The sequence below is a fragment of the Acartia tonsa genome, chromosome 2 (assembly GCF_053477335.1).
Source record: "Acartia tonsa isolate MP-2025a chromosome 2, ASM5347733v1, whole genome shotgun sequence".
Taxonomy (NCBI): Eukaryota; Metazoa; Arthropoda; class Copepoda; order Calanoida; family Acartiidae; genus Acartia; species Acartia tonsa.
The window spans coordinates 62,110,768-62,135,427 of record NC_137261.1 but is presented as its reverse complement, the minus strand read 5'-3'; the positions used below and the strand labels follow the sequence as shown (position 1 = coordinate 62,135,427).

At 31.5% G+C, this 24,660-nt stretch overlaps 2 protein-coding genes across 3 annotated transcripts; one reads left to right on the top strand and one right to left on the bottom strand.

The window, feature by feature from the left end:
• Positions 1-25: 25 nt before the first annotated feature.
• Positions 26-21,589, bottom strand: LOC145312293 (uncharacterized). 2 transcript variants are annotated; one of them, XM_080151532.1, is made up of 3 exons: positions 21,557-21,589; positions 1,633-1,712; positions 26-1,136 (listed from the first exon to the last, which is right to left on the bottom strand). In XM_080151532.1, exon 3 carries the CDS (start codon positions 1,109-1,111, stop codon positions 185-187), a length of 927 nt encoding a protein of 308 aa, XP_080007658.1. In that variant the 5' UTR covers positions 1,112-1,136; positions 1,633-1,712; positions 21,557-21,589; the 3' UTR covers positions 26-184. The 2 variants fall into 2 exon arrangements, with proteins under 2 accessions (XP_080007658.1, XP_080007659.1); XM_080151533.1 differs by having other exon boundaries at positions 1,638-1,712.
• LOC145312661 (uncharacterized) lies at positions 10,291-24,006 on the top strand. The gene is made up of 4 exons (XM_080151922.1): positions 10,291-10,423; positions 11,463-12,151; positions 16,380-16,837; positions 22,872-24,006. The coding sequence occupies exons 2-4, from the start codon at positions 11,488-11,490 to the stop codon at positions 23,739-23,741; spliced, it is 1,992 nt and encodes a 663-aa protein (XP_080008048.1). The 5' UTR covers positions 10,291-10,423; positions 11,463-11,487; the 3' UTR covers positions 23,742-24,006.
• Positions 24,007-24,660: the final 654 nt, after the last annotated feature.

Genomic DNA, 24,660 nt, shown 5'->3' with positions numbered 1-24,660 from the left:
TACAAAACAATTTTTTCAAAGAATTTAAAATTTTTCTTTAAATTTTTTTTTGGAGAAGTAATATTATATACACATTACATCAAATCTTAAATAAAAAATAAATATGCAATAAAGCTAAAAGACAATTACAACAAATTCGAAATTTTGGTTCATTCATTTATCAAACATTCTTATGTTTATCTACTTAAACAAATTCTTCACTCTCAATCCCTTCTTCCTCCTTTATTTCCTCTTTTATAATTACTCCCACATTCTCAGCCTTCATGTTGATAGAGAGAGGATCTTCATTAAAAGATTCTTCTTCTTTTATCTCTAATTTTACTTCAGCTTCACCACAGACAACAAAACTGGTAGAAGCAGGAGCTGGAACTATATTCTGAGTAGATCCTAACTTCTTGAGATGTCCAGCTGATTTTTTATGTCTTGTCAGGTCTGAACTTAATTTATAATATTTCTGACATAATTCACAAGAGTATGGCTTCTCTCCAGAAGGAGTGAATGTTTCCTTAATATTTTCTAACTTTTTCAGATGTCCAGCTGATTTGTTATGGTTAGACATGCTAGAACTATTGTAATAAGATTTCTGGCATAATTCACAAGAGTATGGCATCTCACCAGTATGGATCCTTATATGTACAATTAAATGACTTTGCTGTGAGAAAGCCTCTTCACATGTATCACAAGAGTATGGCTTGTTCCCTGTATGGATCCTCTTGTGAACTGTCAATGCACTTGATTGTGAGAAAGACTTTTCACATGTATCACATGAGTATGGCTTCTTACCTGTGTGGGTCATCTTATGAACAGTTAATTCACCATTTGTACGAAATTCTTTCTCACATGTATCACATGAATATGGTTTTTCTCCTGTATGAATCCTCTTATGTTCAGCTAATGCATCTTTTCGCGAGAATGCCTTTTCACATGAATTACAAGGGTATGGCTTCTCTCCTGTATGGATCCTCTTGTGGACAGTTAACTTATTACTTGTAAGAAAAGCTTTATCACATGTGTCACATTTGAATGGCTTCTCTCCTGTATGAATTCTCTTATGTATTGTTAAATTGCTTTTTGTAGAGAATTTCTTGCAGCAGATATGACACTTGTTCATGATGGATTATTAATTGTTTGTGCACCTGTAATAAATAACATATAATGTAATACCTGTGTAGATTTGAAAATAATAATTCCAGATATTCCAGATTTGCTTAATAAAAGTACTCTATGAGAACTCATCTCCTTACACCCATATCTTATTTTGTATAGCTACTCTATTTGTACGGTGTGTCCGTCACAATGTAGGTAAAAGTATTCCAGGTGTACTCTATAAAAACTCTCCTCTTACATCTAATTTATACCCAACTGTCTATTCTATCCACTTACATGTACAAGACTATAGTATTATTACCCGATCTACTTTTGATGTGTTATTTAATGTCCATCTTCAGCTTTTATTTCGATTACAATCTATAGAAACAAACATCCCAAACCCCAACTGTTTTCTTTAAATAATAATTTCATTACAGAAAACTAGTTCACTTTTATGACAGACAGACAGACATCCTACATCATTAATAATAAGATTGCAAAGATTCTGCTACATAATATTTGTAATATAGAAATCTAACTTACTTTACTTTGCTAAAATAAAATAATGCGTTTGTTCTTTCTTTTTATAATCGTAGAGTCTCAATTCATTTTATATTCAGTCTGAAAATAAATATAATAATAATTTTACACAATTCTAATAATGAGATCTAATTGATTGAATATAAGAAAATAAATTGGGGAACAAAAGTTGAAATATAATGAATTTACAATAATACACCAATTAAAATTCCTAAAACTTAGATTTGGATAAATTTGGTATGTACAAGGTAGCCTGGCAGGATTGGAGCAATATAGATTTATGTTGAAACAATAAAGGAAACAAAGTATATATGATACTACTTATTTAAACATTTTTATTTTAAGGGGTTATCTAAGTGCCAATAACATTTTTTTCAGTATCATGATTTTGTGCATTTAACGAGTTCCCCCTTATAGTAGTGAACCTCTAAATGTTTTTGTAGAATATAAGATATATACTTGTTAACAATGGATTTATTTAAAATAAAATAAAGTACCAGGCAAAATTGAGTTACTTTCCTAAATCTCTAATTTGTGTAGGTAAAAATCACGATTTCAGTCTTGATTTTTTCAAATTATGTGGTTCATTAAATTCAAGTTCAAATGCATTTGTGCATCTACCCTTTTACACATTTATCAAATCTTAAATACAAAAATAAATTTTTAACAAAGCACTTGCAACAAATGTTTATCTACTTATACAAATTCTTCCTCTTTTATAATTACTTCCACATTCTCAGCCTCTATATTTATAAAGATAGAATCATCATCAAGGGTTTCTTCTACTTCCATCTCTAGTTTGATGTTAGCTTCATCAAAATCAACAGAACTGGTAGATGTAGAAGGTGGAACTAAATTCTTAGTAGATTCTAACTTAGTGAGATGTCCAGCAGTTTTAATGTGTTTTGTCAAGTTTGATCTATCATTAAAAGATTTCTTGCATAATTCACAGAAGTATGGCTTCTCTCCTGTATGAATCCTCTTATGTTCAGCTAATCCACTTTGTTTTGAGAAAGCCTTATTACATGTATCACAAGAGTATGGCTTTTCTCCTGTATGGATCCTCTTATGACCAGTTAAATGTCCATTTGTACGGAAAGCTTTTTCACATATATCACAAGAATATGGTTTCTCTCCTGTGTGGATCCTCATGTGCAGTGCTAAATTACCCTTTGTAGAGAATTCTTTGTAGCAGATATGACACCTATATGGCCTTTCTCCTGTATGAATTCTCATATGTATCGTTAGATGGCTCTTTCTAGAGAATTCCTTGGAGCAGATATCACACTTGATCATGATGGGTTATTATTTGTTCTTGCACCTGAGATAAACATTTATTTAATGCAATTCTTGAGTAGAAGTAAATCAAATAATCTTTATTATTTTATCTATGATTGAGTGAGTGGGGGAAGATCAACCAATCAAATTAATTCTTACTTTGCCAAGCAAGCATTAGAATCACTCCCCCCTACTGTAAAAAAAAAGAAAATGCGAGATATTAAGTTTTTTTTCTTGTATCCTGCTAACCTGTACCCAATATAACCTAATCTAAAGTAAAACACAAACACACAAAAGATTACCTCGCAATATAGAGTGGGGGGGGGGGGTTCTGAACTTGATTAGGCATCTTGAGAGAAACTATTTTCATTTTGAATGAAAGAAAAAATAAACGGAAATTTTCCCATTATAAGTTTGTACTACACTCAAACAAAAAACAAACACCTAGACTTACATAAAGATTCCTCAGAAAGATAACTGAATAATTTCAATGGTAAGCAAAAACATTTTATATGGACAGAAAGACAATTACTTACTTTAATTTGCTAAGATAAAACTTACTATAGATTTCTGTTTCCTTTTATGTTTTTATTGAATTCAGCTTTAAGATCTTGAGTCTTATTTTATTTTATATTCAGTCTGAAAATAAATATAATATTAATTTTATATATAACACAATTTTAATTATGAGAACTAATTGAATTTGAGAAAATGATAAATATATTGGATAACAAAAATTAAAGAAGGTATACAGCACATTTTGACATTCAAGAGAAGGACAGAAAGAAATACATAAACAGAAACAGTGTCTGCATAATTTAGTTGAAATATAAATAATTTTTACATTTTTATATCAATACATATTCATCAAACATAGGTTAGAGTAAATTGGGTATGTAATTGTATGTTTGGTCATTTATTAACATTTTTTTCCAAAGAATTATGATTTTTTCTTTTCAATTGTTTTGGAGAAGTAATATTATTTACACATATTTCAAATCTGAAATACAAACGTAAATATATAACAAAGCACTTGCTAAAAGACGTTTCATTTTTCATCTACTTAAACAAATTATTCACTCTCAATCCCTTCTTCCTCTTTTATTTCCTCTTTTATAATTACTTCCACACTCTCAACCTCTATATTTATAAATACAGGATCTTCATCAAGATTTTCTTCTACTTTCTTCTCTTGTTTGATATTAGCTTCACCACAATTAACAAAACTGGTAGGTGTAGAAAGTGAAACTGTATTTTTAGTAGATTCTAACTTGTTGAGATGTCCAGCAGATTTATTGTGTCTTGTCAAGTTTGATCTATCATTAAAAGATTTCTTGCATAATTCACAAGAGTATAGCATCTCTTCTGTATGGATCTTCTTATGACGAGTTAATGCTCTCTGTTCTACAAAAGCTTTCTCACATGTAACACATGAATATTGTTTTTCTCCTGTATGGATCCTCTTATGGACAGTTAATTGAATTGGTTGTGAGAAAGATTTTTCACATGTATCACAAAAGTATGGCCTTTCTCCTGTATGAATCCTTTTGTGTTCAACTAATGTATCTTGTCTTGAGAAAGCCTTTTCACATAAATCACAAGCATATGGCCTCTCTCCTGTATGAATTCTCATGTGTCTTCTCAAATCACTCTTTTGAGAGAATTCCTTGAAGCAGATATGACACTTGTTCATGATGAATTCTTAATTGTTCTTGCACCTGGAATAAATAGATTTTTAATAAATACCAATGAAGAATTGAAAACTATAATTTTGAGCCTTTATTATTTTACAATTTTTTTTTTATTGTTTGTCTTCATATTTCCAAAAACTCTATATTTAATGTTGTGTTCATAGGTCTGTCACTGTGTCAAAGCTCTCCTCCTAACATCTATATCTTATTTATATAGCATCTCTATAGTTTGTGTTCGTCACTATGTACAATAAAGTATAGTATTTTGATAATACATTATTAATTTCAACAATTTTAAATTTATTTAAAAAGTGTTGTTAGTTTAATTTTATCTGAGCTATTTATAAATAAAATTATCATTTTATTTTTTTATAAACTTACTTACTTTTTTTTAACTTACAATCAAAGTTTTATTTCTCCTTATGTTTCAATTGACTTCATTCTTGAATCTTATTTCATTTTATATTCTATCTGAAAAAAATGTGTATTTGAGGCTTGTGACTCGAGGGACTGACTGGAAGATATCCCCCTGGCTGATTCACACCTCAGCTGCGTCTACATACCATTGGTGAATAATTGATTAACTAGTTTTGATACTCAATATGCATATAAAAAATATTATTACAACTCTTGGCCTTCTCTGCAAAGATCGTTATTTATTAGTTATTGAATTTGGGACACCTGCCAAACTCAGACAGGTGAGGTAATAATGAGGAGTTCCTGTAAGACAACATCTCAAGAAATATTGCGTAGAAACATGGAGCTTGAGCTAGCCAAAAGGATAAATCTTAATGAAAACTACAGTAAACTAAAGTCTCAGGGTTACCTAGGTAGCTATTAATAATATTAAAATTGAGTCTTGAGAGGTGTCTATACATATTAAGTATCTAACTAATATTTCTTTTGATTATGTTGATGACAATGTTTGGGAGGATAACCCACTGCTTTATTCATTTTGTGTTCAATTCTCGTCACAGACAATAAACATGAATGACATATTTATTTATAAGTGGGGGGGGGGGGGGGGTTAATGCAACCATCTCGTAATCAATGATTAAATGGCACTTAGAATTCGAATTTCGATCTGAAATTGTGCATGAATAGTCCTTGGTAGGTCTATTTTCCCTAAATCGAACAAAAAGTTGAATAAGTAACGGCTGGCGGCTCAGCCGTATAGCCGTTTTCTGCCTATTTTCAGGGCAAATTCATCATTAATTACGTTGGAATTACTTTTAAAAACATATTTTTGGTTTAATTCATGTTAAATGATAGCAATAACCATTTTTTAAATTTCTAGTACCAACAGCTACCGGCTAGAACCATTTGATAAGGTTTTTGAGCGACAAAAAGTATTATGTGGAGATAGGTTTCGTGACTAATTTACTCTTAATATAGCCGATAAATGGCAAAACGGCTGAACCGCCAGCCGTTAGCCGTTACTTTTCCGTCTTTTTGTTTGATTTAGAGAAAATAGACTTACAAAGGATTACTCATGTACAATTTCAGATCGAAATTCGAATTCTAAGTGCCATTTAATCACTGATTACGAGATGGTTGCATTAACCCCCCCCCCTCCCCCTTTGTTAATAATAGTTTCATACAAGCTTCTTTATGGCGTTGCTACAAAAGACCAATGCCTACAAAAGACCAACTCTACAAAAGACCAACATTACAAAAGACCAACATCTACAAAAGACCAACGCCTACAAAAGACCAACAAATATATATTGTTATATAAACATCAAATAAAGGTCATGGCCGCAGCGCTCGGCCCCCTGGCCTGCCTAGCCGCGGGTGCTTGGCCCCCTAGCCTATAACCTAAAAAAAAATTATAAAAACAATAATAAAAATTGTAAAAATCTACCAACCACTTTTAGTAAAATCCACGAAATTCTAAACCACCTAAACAGTTTTTCTTAAATAAATGTCCTGGGGCTAACCTAGGTTAGGTTAGGTTATAGGCTAGGGGGCCAAGCGCCCACGGCTAGGCAGGTCAGGTACACCATTTGCAGCTATAGACCTTCCAGCTCTACGATTTTTTGTAGGCGTTGGTCTTTTGTAGAGTTGGTCTTTTGTAGCAACGCCTTCTTTATGAGGCATCTAGGTTTTAAAATAGAGGTTTGAAGGAAGTTAGATCTCTACAAATTAATAATATAAAATCAGGATTTTCCTGTTAGCGTTTTATTCAAAATGGAACACCTGCCATACTCAATAAGTCCAGGGTGATGTAACATTTTAGTAGCTTCCAAAAAAAATTTTATGTCAGTCTGAATTTGGCATGCAACATCTGTGCCTGAGGCCTGCCAAAATTACTGTGTATCTTAATCCTAACATAAGAGAATCGGGGCTATTGAAACCTAAAGGATATCTTCGAAATTCACACCACCCCTATGGTTCACATCCCCCAATCAACATTGGCCATTAACTAATTCCATCAGGGATAATTTCATGAAGTGCATTCAATGAGTACTTGAAGTAGTGTACCTGAATTTTTTTTTGTGGAATTTAATAATTCCAGGTTAGCAATAAAGATATTCTTAAGAAAAATTTACTTTAACCACACAGTTTTGGAAATACACTTGAATAAGACTAATTTGCGGTTGCTAAGGTTGGCATTTTAGAAAAAGAATTGCAAGCTTAAATCACCAGAATACACAGTATTTCATAGGAACAAAATAATCAGAATAAATATTGGGCCACTAAAAGTGTTGTCAAGCTGTTTTGAGGAAGCTGAAAAATGTTACATATCTAAAAGATGCATATATCACTTGGTGTTATAAAAACAACATGGTTAAAATTCTAATTCATTTATTTATATGCTCTATGAACACATATGAAATAGAAAGAAATACTGGGTACATTAATCAATATCCAAATGCAATAATTCCAACTGCCACTTTGCAGAACAAGAAAATATTTAAATCACTTTACTTATTTACTTATCAAGGTATTTTTATTAGGTACTTTTATGTAAACACAAAATAAATTTCTAATAATATAAAATTACAAAAGTGAATATTATTAATAGTTTAAGTTAATTCCATATGAAATTAATGAAAATTTGTTTTGTGTTGTGACTAAAGGGAAATGGTTAAGAAGGGGGGGGGGGGGAAAGAAAGTGGGTGGTGGGTAAATTTTCATTAAGAATTGTTTGACAGAATCACTGTTCCTGACTGTATGCCAGTCTAAACAAGATCATATTGTTATAATTATCAACAATTGCTTACATTATCAATGGCTCAAAGCAAGAAAAGAAATATTTCTTTCTTGTATTAGATCTACATACACTTTTCTCTCTCTTAATTATATATGTAAACTATTGTAAATGTATCTGTTTAATGCCTAATAGTTTAGTTTGATCTATAAAACTTTAATAAATATTTAATAAAATGATAAAATATTTATAAATTATGCAAAATAAACATTTGTCATATAAAAAAATACTCTAAATTTAGACATTCCTTTCTGAAATTTTGTCCAATCATAAATTATAATTGATTTGTCACAGAAAATAAGTATATTCTACAATTTAATATTAGTTTTGTTGTTTTAATTGTTTTAAAATTGATATGTTTATTTACTTCGTACGAATGCCGCATTCTCTATTTCATACTAAATGTCGTCTTTAAAAAGTTTGGTCGAAACATTCTGTGACATATTTTCCCCACAAATTTATTTAATTTTTTAATAAATATTTCCATATTTTCTATAAACAAATCAATTTATTTAGTATTATATAGTGTAAATATAATTTTAAAATCAAAATATAAAAGATATATCAATTTGTTACCTTTTTATTCAAAAAATGCAAAGTGAATTTTTAACATAGTTTTATGTATAATCAAAGACGACATTGAATTGCCCGCATAATGTGCGGCATTTGAGCATTGTTTATAAACAACTATTTTAAATAAATCTTGTTATTGTTTACATTTATTCTTCACAAATAAATCAAAGAAAATTATAAAATGAACTATATATGTAAACATAAATTAACATTTGCAAAAAGACAAAAAATCGTTTTAGATAAAGTGATATTTCATATAGTTCTAGATAACAAAAATACTTTGTATCTTTTCAATACTTTAATTATATATACTACCTATTTGACTTAAAGAAACATCAATCAATTTGAGTTTTTAATTTTTTAAAACCTTTTTTTAATTGGAAAGTTATAGAGAACAGCATATTAAGTTAAGATAATACAGCATCAGATGCTATTTAAAAAGAAAGGTCAAAATTTACAATTATATGATACATTTGATTTTTTTTTGCAATTATTGTATTAAACATCCAGACATTTCAATAATCAGGGCTTATATATATAATTTAGTTATGGAAGAATTATCTCAATTTAATGAAACAAAGCAAATGTTTTACCAATAATTGGTATGACTATGCATTCAAAACAACTTGTTGTTGGGTGCACAGGTTTTTGCCAGTCATATATCTCAATCATATATAATTCTCTAGAAATGTAAGACAGACATGCCTTTAGGGTGCAGGGATGGGGGGAGGAAAGGGAGAGGTGGTGTAAAAAAGGATGTTTTGTATGCTAATAAATGTTTTTATAAAAAAAGTTTAACTAACTTTAATACATTCTCAGAAGTTTAACTAGTTAGGTACCTACGCCCTTTGGGTATATGTATGCATCCAGCAAATATATATATATATATATATATATATATTATCTGTAGCTGGGTAGTCTGAATTAGTACATTATAACTTTACTTTTAAGGAATAATATTGTTAAGGAAGTGTACCTTTTAATTCCTGTTGATATTTAGGGGGTGGGGGGTGGGGAGGGGGTTGCATCTACTTGTAAAGCAGAGTTTAGGGTAGTGTGATTGCAGGGGCATGATGAACAACATTCTCTGGTGACCTCCTCAAACCAATTTGAAAAATCTAGGTAGTTTTCATTTAGTCTCAAATATTTTAATGAATTTTCACTTTTTGAGAATAGGTAGGTACTTAATCTTAATCTCAAACTATTTGGAGTACAGCTAATTCAATTTCCACATCTTTATTCAATAAAATGTATTAGTAATGCTTTTTGTTTGAAGCTAAATATCTTGGAAATTGCTAGTCAGAATTATTGTACTTTTCAGTGAAGCAGTATAATTAGGGTATTTTCATGTTATTTTTCTGATATTTTTCTAATGGTAAAACAAGTTTCAATTTATATTCACAACCACATTTTTATCTCTACTTGTCCCAGCCAGCTTCTAAAAGTAGTTTCTATAATTGTAATGGTAAACTTTGTAGAAACAGTTACAGAACAACCAAATATTTTCATTTATTACTGAGAAAGAACATATAAGCAGCATTCTAATATTCTGCCAAAATGGGAAGGAATTTATTTTCTAGAGGTTGACTATCAACCCTTGGGGACAAATCTTACCCAACAAATTTATTGATTCTAGGTATATTGGTCTAAAAACAAAAAAAAATGATCATCTTGTATTTGAATATGCAGACATTACAATTCTGCAACCTTGCTGTTTCAATTTTACATTAGGTACCTCTGAATAAACAGCAGCTGCAGTCTTTGCCAGCTTGTTATTTTCAGGCAACTAAAGCTTGATAAGTTGACCCAGGTTTTACATCTTCAGGTTTAGCATTTGGCCTAGTTTTAATGAAGGGTATTATATTTGTGATGATCTATCTACTGATCATGTAATATCTTGGGATGTAGATATCTATTTATGGTAAATATCATGTTAGTAAATAACTCATTTAATTTATTTTCAGACCTACATAAAACTGATGTCATTAGAATCATAAAGATAAAGAGAACACACCTGGTTTGAGAATAGGAAATTAAAGTAAGTTAGTTTTATATATTTACAGGGATGACATCCATATAAGAGTTGCTCTTAAATCAGACTGTGATACAAACAAACACAAAACTCAAGCAGAATATAAAATACATTTCAATGAATTTTGTATTTTAATAAAAATTAATTTATTACATGATACTATTTAAAGATACTAGTGGCTACGCCCCTAGAGGCCTTTAGGGGCACTTGAGATGGGGAGAGGTCATTGAATTCAACAACAATATTTCATTTTAGATTTAAAAAGAATAAATTTCAAAGTTAATTCTATTTTTTCTTGTGTTGGGGGGTCTTTTTTAAGGTGCGATTTCTCTTTGGAGGGTGGGTGGTACTCTCCCCCAAAATAGTTATAAACCTTACCAGGTTCTATGAGAAGCTACCATTTAAAGGAGAACCATATCGGTTCAGTGGTTAGTGAGATCCCTTAGTACACACAGACACATGTAGAATGTATAATTATATCCTGTTACTTTATTATAAGGATGCTAAGACTTAATAATAGAGATGATTTGCTTACTACAGTATACATTTTTCTAGGAATTATTATTTAAAAAATCAGATGAGTATTTAATACTCAGCATATTTTAAATGGACTTATGGACTTTCTGGTAATGATTATAGAGTTGTAATGCTCATACCTGATTGTTACTGGAATCATCAAGTTTGAAATCAATTGAACATTTTTACATGCCTTAACTAATTTTTAAAAATGTACGGACAAACCCTTTAAAAAATGTTATATAGCATCCTAAAATTTAATATGAAACACACAGTTTGTCTGGAATACTTTACCTTCATAGAAACAGATACACTCTAATTATAGAATAGGTATTCTAAATAAGATTTAGTTGTAAGGAGATAGTTATCATAAAAAACAGCTGTTACAGACCTACAGACACACCTTAAGTATATAGTAGCTGTTTCACTAAAATTATTATTTGAAATGATTATGATAAAATTCTAAGAGTGGAAATTTTTACCTATTTTCAATTCTACACAAGAATTACAGTAAATATTATTTATCTAGGTGTAAGAACAATTAAGAATCCATCATGAACAAGTGTCATATCTGCTCTAAGGAATTCTCTGTAAAGAGTAATTTAACAGTGCATATGAGAATTCATACAGGAGAGAGGCCATACTCTTGTGATACATGTGAAAAGACTTTCTCACGACCAGATACATTAGCTGAACATAAAAGAATTGAAACAGGAGAAAAACCATATTCATGTGATATATGTAAGAAAGAATTCTCTGTAAAGAGTAGTTTAACAGTGCATATGAGAATTCATACAGGAGAGAGGCCATATAAGTGCAGTGCATGTGAAAAGACATTCGCACAAATGGCTGCTTTCACAAAACACATGAGAATTCATACGGGAGAGAAGCCATACTCTTGTGACACGTGTGGAAAAGCTTTTTCAAACCAAAGTTATTTAATTGTTCATAAGATGACGCATACAGGAGAGAAGCCATACCCTTGTGATACATGTGATAAAGCTTTCCGTACAAGAAGAGAATTAACTGTCCATAAGAGCATCCATACAGGAGTGAAGCCATATTCTTGTGATATATGTGAAAAAGCTTTCCGTACAAGAAGAGAGTTAACTGTCCATAAGAGCACCCATACAGGAGAGAAGCCATACTCTTGTGATATATGTAAAAAAGCTTTCACACAAAAAAATAATTTAACTGTCCATAAGAGGATCCATGCAGGTGAGAAGCCATACTCTTGTGATACATGTGAAAAAGAATTCCGCTCAAATGGCGAGTTAAATCTCCATAAGAGGATCCATACAGGAGAGAAGCCATACTCTTGTGGATTATGCCAGAAATATTATTACACCAGTTCAGATCTGTCAAAACACAATAAATCAGTTGGACACCTCAAGAAGTTAGAATCTACTATATATACAGATACACCTTCTACTAGTTTTGTTGTTTATGATGAAGCTGATATTAAGCAAGAAATAAAAGAAGAAGAAACTCTTGATGAGGATCCTCTCTCTATCAACATTGAGGCTGAAAATGTTGAAGACAGTATAAAACAGGAAATAGAAGAAGAAAATCGGTGTAAAGATTAAATATCTTTTAAATAGAACTTTCCTAAAGATTAAAAAAACATTATTTACATGGTGAAGATTAAAAATGATGTTCTTTATTTTATATTTATGTTTGTATTTAAGATTTGATGGTAAGTGTATATAATATTGCTTCTCCAAAAATAATTTTAAAGAAAAAATCAGTACCTTATATACGTTGTTTGCTTTATTGTATAAACAATTGTACAATTACATACCCAATTTACTCTCACCTATGTTTGATGAATATGTTTTAATATAAAAATGTAAAAATTAATTATAATTTACAGTGGCGTTTGAAGCACTTTGTCCAGGGGGGGGGGGGGCATTTTGAAGATTTTGTAAAATTTTGCCCCCCCCCCTAAATCAAAGTGCCCCGGGGGGGCACTTTGCTTTAGGGGGGGGCATTTTGATTATATATACTAATTTTAAATAAGGGCGTTTTAAGGGGTGGTATTATTTGATTATGGGCCTTCTAGTCCTTATCCCTTCTTCCCCATCCCTATTTCTCATTTATATCCCCCATCTCTTCCCCCCCATCCCTTCTCCCCACCCTGCAATGACCGAAGGGAAGGGAGCTAGAAAGCTTCTTCGAAAAAAAAGTACAGAAGATAATTCAACCTTCCCCCCCCCCCCCACCACAATACATTTTTTATGGGTGGAATGGGATGTTATAAAATCTCAGCAGGAAGGATGAAAAACCCCATTAAAAAAAATTTGGGGGGGGAGATAAAAACACTCATTTTGGAAAATAATTTACCAACAAGGATGACAACATCCATAAGTAGCGAAGCACAAAAAATTGTAGATGGGAAAAGGGTATATATTAAAATCAAGAATAGATTTATTGGTTAAAATAAACACAAAACCTTGTTTTATTTTGTTTGATGACGATGGTCAAAGTAAATTACTTAAAAGATGCTCATGATAATGAGAAAAATTATTTTGATGCTGATATTCCAAAAAAGTTTGAAAATTGGATAAAAAAAAACAAAGATATGGGGAAATATGTAAAACATATAAAAATAGCCAAAACCCTGGCTGCCATGGTTGGTTTCTTAAAACGAAAGAAAATTTAATTTTTATATCCTTAACTTAAAAAATTAGGAAAATCGGACCATATACACTGAAAATATGGAGAAAGATGTGAAAGATGTAAAAATAGCCTAAAACCTGCTAAAAGGCAGTCTTGTCGTCATGGTTGTTTTCTTTAAAACACGGGAAATTTCATTTTGATATCAATAACTGAAAACATTTTGAAAATCGGACTATAAACACTGAAGACATGGAGAAAAATGTGAAAAATATAAAATAGCCTAAAACCTGCTAAAAAGGCAGTCTGGCCGTCATGGTTGGTTTCTTTGAAAGACGGGAAATTCAATTTTGACATCTATAATTGAAAAAATTTTGAAAATCGGACCATAAAAACTGAAGATATGGAGAAAAAATAGAAAAATATAAATACAGCCTAAAACCTGCTAAAAGGCAGTCTTTTGATTAAGTGGTGTTTCCAAGGATTTATAAGGGCGGTGTGTGAAGCGCACCTAAAAATATTTACTCCCCCTTTGAACTAAAATCAATTAAAGACAACAAGAGTGGCGTATTTTATCAAGTTAGGAATATAGAGTGTAGTTAGTTTTAAGGGTTTTTAATGAAAATTCAAAATTTACATAAAAAAAACATGTTTTTTTGTAAGGGTATGTACACAAAAAAATGATAAACTTATCCTGAATATAATATGACATCATATATAGTTATTCATTTAGACAGACATACAATCAGAAACCATTTGGAAGGGCGCGAAGCGCAAATTTTTTTCTTCAAATATGCTGGGAGGGAAGGGTTTTTGGGCTATTTATTACACTAGTCCCCAATATTTCATATAAAATTTTCTTATTCATTGGCTCAACAACTTTGGGGACTTGTGTACATACCCTTACAAAAAAACATGTTTTTTTTTATGGAATTTTGATTGGTTGGTTAATGAAGTCGAGTTTCCATACATTTCATCCACTAATTGTAATCTATATAAGGGGTAATTTTGTGTATCATCATTGGGGATGTACAAAATTTCTTTGGTAAAAAGTTTATATTATACAAAATAAATTACTTCCTAGTGAAAAAAGATTATAACCTAATTTCTACACTAATTAGAAAATTTTGTAAGGTTAAATGAATAGTAACTGTCTGTTTGGCGCGAAGCGCCAAAATTTTTTTTGTTGAGTATTTCTTGATCTTTTTTTTGGAAACTGGGATAGTTTTGCTTTTTGTAGGGTAGGGGGCAAAAAGGGGCATTTTTGTTGACCAGGGGGGGGGGCAAAATGGGGCATTTTTCAACATTTAGGGGGGGGGGGGCAGGGGGGGGGGCGGCAGGGGGGGGGGCGATTGCCCCAAATGCCCCCTTCGGTTCGCACGCCACTGATAATTTAACTAAATTGTGTAGATACTGTTTCTGTTTTTACACATTTTTCTTTCCTCTTGAATGCCTTTCTAAATTTTTGTTAAGCAATATTATTCTTATTTTCATATTTAATTCTCATAATTAAAATTGTGTTACTTGTAAAATTATTATAAATATTTTCAGACCAAATATAAAATGAAATAGATATTATCAAACTGAATTTTATTGAAACATAAAAGAAATGAAAAATATAGGTATGTATATTTTTTAAAAGCACATTGATTGATTGATTAGCCATAGTCTCTTAGGGTTTGGACCTAAGTAGTCATGGAGTAGGCTGAGACACTTTTGTATAGCCACTAGAGCTATCAAGCTCCACGTTCAAGCACATTATGACTTGACCCGCTATCTCATTAGAGCTACTCATTATTACCTCACCCTCGCCGAGTATGGCAGGTGTCCCAAATTAAGTCACCGTAATGAATGACGCTCTCCGCAGAGGAGCTTGGGATAAGGGTAGTACTGATATTATGTACGTGACTATTGAGTATCCAAACTTACTCAATTATCCCCTTCTTACACAACCAGGGGAAGTTGCGTGAATGTATTCAACTGAGAAATTCGAGTTTCCACATGGGGACTAGAACTCGAACTCTCATCACCGTAACTCAGTGCGTTACCACTGAGCTACGACGCCCCTTAAAGCACATTGATAATATAGTAAATGGTGAAATGAAAGTTGGTTGAAAAAACTTTAGAGAAATAACTCTTTTTAGTATTTTATATTATAACATAAAAATTTAAATACTTTTTTATCTCCCAGAAGTTATCTTTAAAAACAAAAAAGTTACAACAGTTTGATTAATTTAGTTAAAAGTGCAACTTGCAAATTAATGTTAATTAAATGTTGATGTATATAAGTGGGATAAATGCTTTGACCGTAAATAATACACAGTTGACCTATATTTGAAAAGGGGAGGGGTGAATTATAATGTCCATTAAATAGTTCCAATTCAATGTATATTTCTATAGAGAATATGGACATATAAATATTTTTTTTTGTGCTCCTAATGGTTGTTTCCTAAATCTGGAAAACGCAGTTATACACAAATATAAAGTAGCTTACTAAATAAGATATGGATGTTAGGATGAAAGTTTTCATTTAATACATAGTGACAGACCTTCGGAAACAACCAAACAAATACAAAAAAAATAATAAAAGATGAATTATTAATCCAATTCTACATAGGTATTGTATCAAATATTTTTTATTCCAGGTGCAAGAACAATTAAGAATCCATCATGAACAAGTTTTATATCTGTAGCAAGGAATTTTCTTTAAAGAGTAATTTGACAAGACATATGGGAATTCATACAGGTGAGAGGCCATTCAAATGTGATTCTTGCGAAAAGACTTTCTCACAACAAAGTGTATTAGCTCGTCACAAGACGATCCATACAGGAGAGAAGCCATTCAAATGTAATTATTGTGAGAGGGCATTTTCACACAATAGTGACTTAACAAAGCACAAGAGGATTCATACAGGTGAGAAGCCATACTCTTGTGGTACATGTGAAAAAGCTTTCCGTACAAGTAGTGTATTAACTGTCCACAAGAGGACCCATACAGGAGAGAAGCCATACTATTGTGAATTCTGCCAGAAATCTTATTCCTGTAGCTCAGAACTGTCAAAACATAATAAATCTGCTGGACATCTTAAGAAGTTAGAATCTACCAAGAATACAGTTCCAAATTCTGCTTTTACCAGTTTCATTGATTGTGGTGAAACAAATGTTAAACTAGAAATAAAAGAAGAAGGAACTCTTGATGAGGATCCTATCTTTATGGAGGCTGAGAGTGTGGAAGTAATTATAAAAGAGGAAATAAAGGAGGAAGAAGGAAATGAGAGTAAAGAATTTGTTTAAGTAGATATAAATGAAAATGTTTGATAAATGAATGAAACTCTATTGCGAATTTGTTGTAAATGTCTTTTAAAAAGTGCTTAATTATGTTTATTTATGTTTACTTACTTGGTTTACTTGATGGTATAATCTTCAATGACTCCATTCTGAAGTTCTGTAGAAGATGTCAGTCCATATCGGTTAACTTATGCTCGTTCATCCATATTATTAACTTGCTTCTGAATTTTTTCACTGGCGTTGTATGTTTTAATTCACTAGGCAAACTGTTCCAAATTTCAACTATTCTGTTTGTGAAGAAATTTTTTCTGCAATCAATTCTGCATCTCTCCTTAGTAAGGTTGAATTCATCTGCTTGTAACCTTGTTGTTCTAGAATTTTGAGATCTCTGTCCAACCATTTTTATATTACATTTTATATTACCAATGCCGTGAATAATTTTATAGGCCTGTAATAAGTCAAACATAATTCTTCTTTTCTGTAAACTCCAAATGTTCAATTCCTTCAACTGATCAACATAATCTTTTGCCTGCAGGCCTGATATCATACCAAGGGCTCTGATTTGAACTTGTTCCAGAATATTAATATCACCAAGCAACCATGGTGACCAAGCAGCACTAGAAAATTCGAGATGTGGACGAACATATTGTTTAAAAAGATTTAAAAATACATATTTGTCCCTGTAGTGGAAACAACGTGAAATCTGACCTAGAACAGATCTTGCTCTGCCTGCAGCTTCTTGGCAATGTTCAGATGGCTTTAAATTTGAAGTAATCTTCACACCAATATCCTTTTCTGTATCAACACTTTGCAACACATCTCCATTTATGTTGTACTGATAATTTGGGTTATTCTTGCCAAAATGCATTACCTTACATTTCTTAGTATTAAATTCCATTGACCACTTTGAACTCCACTCAAAAAGATTGTCCAGACATTTTTGTAGCAACACTTTATCATTGTCACTTTTAATTCTTTTAGCTATTTTTGTATCATCAGCGAATTTTCTTAACATTTCAATTAGATTTGTCACTGCTTCGTCTATATCATTAATATAAATGATAAACAGGATAGGTCCTAAAACACTTCCCTGTGGGACACCAGAGCTAACAGCAGCCTCATCAGATAGAAAACCATTAACTGTAACCCATTGTTTTCTATTTGTTAGCCAATCCTTGATCCAATTCAAAACATTTCCATTTATACCATGAGCCTTTAATTTACTACACAGTTTTTGGTGGGATATTTTGTCAAAGGCTTTACTAAAATCCAGGTATACAACATCAACAGGGTCTCCAGCATCAATGAATTTAGTTATAAGGTCCATAAATTCAATAAAATTAGTTTGGCAAGACCTGTTAGAAGTAAATCCATGTTGTGATTCTCGCAAAAGATTGTATCTTATAAGGTGGTCAGTTATTGCATCTCTAATAATACTTTCAAGTAATTTACATACTGTACTGGTTAAGGATACTGGCCTGTAATTAGCTGCAACTCCCTTTGCTCCCTTTTTGAATAAAGGAACAACTTTGGCACGTTTCCAGTCTTCAGGTACACACTCTTGGTCAATAGACTGTTGAAAAAGTATTCTAAGAGGCTCAATTAGTTGCTCTTTTAAATTCTTTAAAATTGATGTAGAAATTCCATCTGGACCTGGAGCTTTACCAAATTTCAATGAGTCAATCTTGTTTCTAACTTCTTCATCAGTGACAGTAATCCTCATTAACTCATCTTCAACGTTCATGTTAGGTATATCTTGATAAGCACCTGTATCAGAAGTAAACACACTGCTAAATTGATTATTTAAAATATCTGCCATCTTCTTGCTGTCGCCAGTAACTTGACCATTTTCATCAATTAGTGGACCTATACCTGTGTGGTTACTTAACTTTGATTTGATATATTTGTTAAAACAGTTCTTGCCCTCATTTCCACTCTTTTTGGATATCTTGACCTCTATTTTCCTCTTAGCTCTTCTTATTGCCTTTCTAAGTTCCTTTTCAGTCTCATGGTAAACTTTTTTATCATTATCACTGTTTGTAATTTTCATCCTTTTGTACAAAACTGTTTTTCTACGTTGTAATCTTTTAATGTGACCATTCATCCAAATTGGTTTAGAGCTGTTATCACTTCTGTTACTAATAGGAACGTTCTTCTTTATTACTTCATTTATGACACTTTTAAAACTTTGCCAGTTACTTTCAATATTATCACTGTTAAGAACATTTAACCAGTTTTTATTTAACAAATTGTTTTTCATCTCATCATAATTAGCTTTAGACCAATCTAGTTTCACCTCGTTATTTTCATTCACTAAAAAGTCAACACAACTATGGATTAATAGCATAACATGATCACTGTTAGAAAGAGGGCCTAAATTTTCAACACTAATAACACAATCATTGTTTGACAGTACTAGATCCAGAATATTATTTTTACGATGGGTTGGGAAGTCAATATACTGGACAAAATTATTATCAATACAACTGTTCATAAAATCTCGGCTAAAATTATCACTTGTCAAGTTTCTCCAATCAATATTTGGTAAATTAATATCACCTATTATCAAACTGTCTTTGGGTGCAGCCCTGACAACTTCACAGAGCATATTATAGTTTAACACTGAGCTACTTGGTGGTCGATAAATTAAAAATATATTTAAATCACAAATACTGGTCTTCACTTTAAAATGTACATATTGGTTAAAATCATTTATTTTGTCAATTGATAAAATAACTAGTCCTTTTCTAGCATAAACTAACAAACCCCCACCAATGCCATTGGTAGTGTCTGTTCTATCACTTCTAAGGTCTTTGATTAGTTCAAAACCTTTAATATTAAGAATATTATCATCAATGTTTTCATTGCACCAACTTTCAGTTATTAGTATAAGATCTGGTTTGTAATCAAAAGCAGTTGCCTCCAAGTCTAGTAACTTACTTAAAATACTTTGAGCATTTAAGTATAATGTTTTTAAACCCCCACCACCAATTTTATCACTTTTGATTACTGAGTCCTGCCGCCCCTTCCCCTGGGCCCACCTCTTGCCCTGCTCCCTCTGTTGTTGCCTCCTCTCGCCCTCCTGGCTCCTCCTCCTCTGCCTCCTCCTGTCTCCATCTCCCATTTCCGGCTGTAGACCAATCTTTTCTCTCCTTTTGGTCCTACCAGCTTCCATTCCCAGTTTAAAGCATCAGCTGGATCCATTTCTGCATTCCTACGAGCAGCTTCCTGGCCAAGTTCAACTTCTTCCAGCCTTTGTTGCTTAGTCAAATCAGGTACAACATTGATTTCAGAGTAGTTAACACTATCTCTAAGATTTTTAGCATTTTTGAGCAGCAAGCATTTTGAATCTTCATTTCTAAGTCCAAGAAGGATAGGGCGTGGGTTATCATTCTTTTCACCCAATCTTTTCACAAACTTCAGATCCTGTTTGTCATACTTTTCTTCTTGTAAAATCTCATCAGTTATTTTTAAAACAGACTGGATATCAAGTTCTTTCTTTTCCATGCCTGTAAGATCATCATTATCAGCCTCCGGTACTCCATGGATGATAACATTACATCTTTTTTCTTCCCTTTCTCGTAGTTCAGCAAAGATGGACTGTTTAACTCTCTTGTCAACTAAATCTATTTCCTCCTTGTTTTTATTACAATCCTTTCTAACATCATCAATATTTTTATTTGTTTCCTCTTGTCCTGTTTTTATATCTTTAATTTCCTTTTTCACATCCTCTATCTCCTTAGCTAACAGTTTGATTTTATTATTGAGTACCTTCGCCACCTTGGTGCAAGTAGAACATGACCATGAGATGTTATTTCCAGACTTTGTTTCATCAATAAGGTATTGGAGTAAATCCTTACTAATGTTGGAGCAATCAGGATGTGTATATTCTTCGCAAACTTGACATGGTACAGAAATGTTTCTTTGCAGAGATTTTTTGCAAACCATACACGAATTCTTGTTTGTCGCCATGACTCAGCTAGCTTTGCTTTATCCACTCCACAAAACAAAATAAACAGGAGAAATAATTCAAATACAAATACAATTTAAAGTATATTCAACACTCTCCCCTGCCCAACCGATATGTGGAAGGTACGGGGCACCCTCGCGGGTGTGTAAGTGAGAATATACAAACAAATCACAGAGTTTTATACAAAATACTACAGAGTTTGGGTGTCAGTTTATGGTTGTTTATCTTTTTTTTTCTTTTTCTTTTTTTCAAAATCTTTTTTTTAAATCTTTTTTTTTATATCTTTTTTAAAACTTTTTTTTCTTTTTTTTGAACTTTTTTCTATCTTTTTTTTGTGTTTTTTTTTTACTTTTTTTTTTCTCTCTTAGTTTACTTTTTGTTTTCTTTTTTTTCTCTTATTTTTTTTGAACAACTCTTTTTTTTTATAAATGAATAAATAAACCGACAATCTTATCTTTGCTACAATATGCAAATCCTCTGTAGTATTAGGTTTTAGGGTGTTAGTGACAGGAATACATATATCCTGTAATTTGGTTATATAGATGTTAGTGGGTTAGAATAATATTCAGTTTAATAAGTAATTATAATTTCAGACATATCTTTTAACAATATTATCTTAATTATAATTTTCCTAGATGTTATGTATTACAGGAGGGTTATATATTCCGCCTCAACTGTTTCTCCAAAATCTCAAAACATGACATTTTTTCCGGCCACCGCCGGGGAAGACATTTTTATATGAAAAATCTCTTAGTGAAGTGAATCAAGCAAATTTAGCTTGGTCAGTTTTGTATTTAAGATTTGATAATATGTGTAAATAATATTGCTTCTTCAAAAATGATTTTAAAGAAAAATCTAAATTTCTTGAAAAAAATGTTAATTGTAAAAATGTGTAAATAGGTAGTATCTTATATACTTTGTTTGCTGTATTGTTTAAACATAAACATTTGTCGTTCTAACCCTACATGGCTACCCTGTACATACTCAAATTATCCTAATTATTAGTTTGAGGAATAATAATTGATATAATATTGTAAAAATTAATTAAGTTTCAAATGTTTCTGTTTATACATTTTTTTTCTGTCCTTCTCTTTAATGCAAAAATACCTTCTTTCATTCAATTAGATCTACTTTTGAAATAATAATTTTGTCTATTTTCAGACCAAAAAAATTGAAATGATATTTGAAACAGAAGTCAACATAAAGAGAAACAAACCACGCATATTCTCAGTTCAGAAATATAAAGTAAGTTTGTTTTTAACAAGTACAAGAATGTATGTATGTACAAGAATAAATATGTCCATAACAATGAATAAATAGCACAGCATATTTAGATTACTTTTACTTACATATTGATGGACTTGGACACACCCAACATATAGGGTAGCTGTATTAAAAGCTATATTAAATAATATATGGATGTAAGAAGATAGTTTTCATAGAGTACATCTGGAGTACTTTTACCTACTTAGTGACAGACACACCTTACATATAGAGTAGCTATACTTAAGATAAGGATTTAAGAAGATAGTCTTCATATAGTACATCTGGAATCATTTTACTTACAAAGTGACGGATACACGTACACCCTACATATAGAGTAGCTATATAAAATAATAAATAGATGTAATGAGATACTTTTTATACATTATAGAACATATAGAATATTTTTATCTACATAGTGACGGACACACCCTACTTATAGAGTAGCAATACTAAATAAGATATGGATGTGAGAAGATAGTTTTCATAGAGTACATCTGGAATACTTTTACCTACTTAGTGACAGACACACCCTACATATAGAGTAGCTATACTAGATAAGATATGGATGTAATGAGATAGTTTTTATACATTAAAGAACATATAGAATATTTTTATCTGCATAGTGACGAACTCACCCAACATATAGAGCAGCTGTACTAAATAAAATATGGATGCAAGGAGATAGTTTTCATAGTGACAGACGTACGGGCACACCTTAACTAGAATTATTATTTTCAACTCTACATAAGTATAACATTAAATATAATTTATTTCAGGTGCAAGAACAATTAAGAATCCATCATGAACAAGTGTCATATCTGCTGCAAGGAATTCTCAAAGAAGAGTGATTTGACAAAACATGTGATAATACATACAGGAGAGAAGCCATTCCAATGTGATTTTTGTGAAAAGTCATTATCAGACAGTAGTGCCTTAAAAAGACACAGCATGATCCATACTGGAGAGAAGCCATACTCTTGTGATACATGTGAAAAAGATTTCCGTTCGAATAGTGAGTTAATTATTCATAAGAGGATCCATACAGGAGAGAAGCCATACTCTTGTGATACATGTGAAAAGGCTTTCTTACAACAAGGTCATTTAAATGAACATAAGAGGATTCATACAGGAGAGAAGCCATTCTATTGTGATACATGTGAAAAAGCTTTCCGTACAAGTAGTGAGCTAACTGTCCACAGGAGGATCCATACAGGAGAAAAGCCATACTCTTGTCATACATGTGATAAGGCTTTTCGTACTTGTAGTATGTTAACAGTCCACAAGAGGATTCATACAGGTATAAAGCCTTACTCTTGTGAATTATGCCAAAAATATTTTACATCAGGATCCGAACTGTCATATCACAATGTAACAGATCGACATCTCAATAAGTTGGAATCTACTAAGAAGACAGTTACACCTTCTGCTTCTACCAGTTTTGTTGATTGTGGTGAAGCCAATATTAAACTGGAAATAAAAGAAGAAGAAAGTCTTGATGAGGATCCTCTCTCTATCAACATGAAGGCTGACAATGTTAAAGAAACTTTAAAACAGGAAATAGAAGAAAAAGAAAGTCAGGATAAAGATTCTCTTTTATGTGAACAGAATCCCGATGAGGATTATATAAATATGATTGACATTGTGAAACATAAAATTGAATATGCTTAACTCTAAGATAATAATATTTTTATCTAAAAAAAGAAAGCTCAATTTTCAGTACCTAAATTAAATAGCTGTATATAAAAAGATAATATTACCTACCTACTAACTTATTTTTTACTTTGTTATGTAAACAAGAACTTTTTTCATTCTATTTCTTCTACATTTATAAATTGATTAAATAAGGATTTTAAAGTTATCTCTCTGTGTAAATCTGTAATTCTTGTTTGTTTTTTGTTCATATAATTTTTGATTTCTTGATTATTATTTATTTTCAGAATATGAAAATGAAATTTGATACCATGGAATAATAAGGATATCACAAATAAAAACAGGTATTTGGACACTCTTAAGTTGATGGGTTAGAAATTGGCTAAATGTTTATCTATAGTCTATGGAAGTTTTTAGGCTATTTTATATTTTATGGGCACTTATATACCTATAGAACAACACCTTAAAGTAAAAAATAAATTTTATAAAATTGTGTTGTCATTATTTAACTAAAATATAAGCTTTTTATAATTAGAGTCTGTCCGACCGTCCATCCCAAACAGTTACCTCTTTTTTAAAATTTAAATAAGTTAGAATTTTACTATCGATTTCAAATTTTGCATGGAGATTCCTGGTACGATTTAGAAATCGTAGCAACTCTTAATTGTTACCAGAATGTACTCCATTTCAAACATGTTGATTTTCAAATTTTGTTAACAACAAATTTGTATGTGATATAATTATCCGATTGGATTTTTAGAATACTGATTAATGTTCGTTTGTCCTTCCATTTCAGAGCTTCGCATTCATGGATGTTGTCATCCTTTTTAAAAGGGGGGGGGGGGAAATGTGGTGACTCGTGCCACGACATACCAGCAATTTTATTTTGGGTGCTACTCCCTTAGTTTTAGAGATAATTGGATGAAATTTTTTGGGC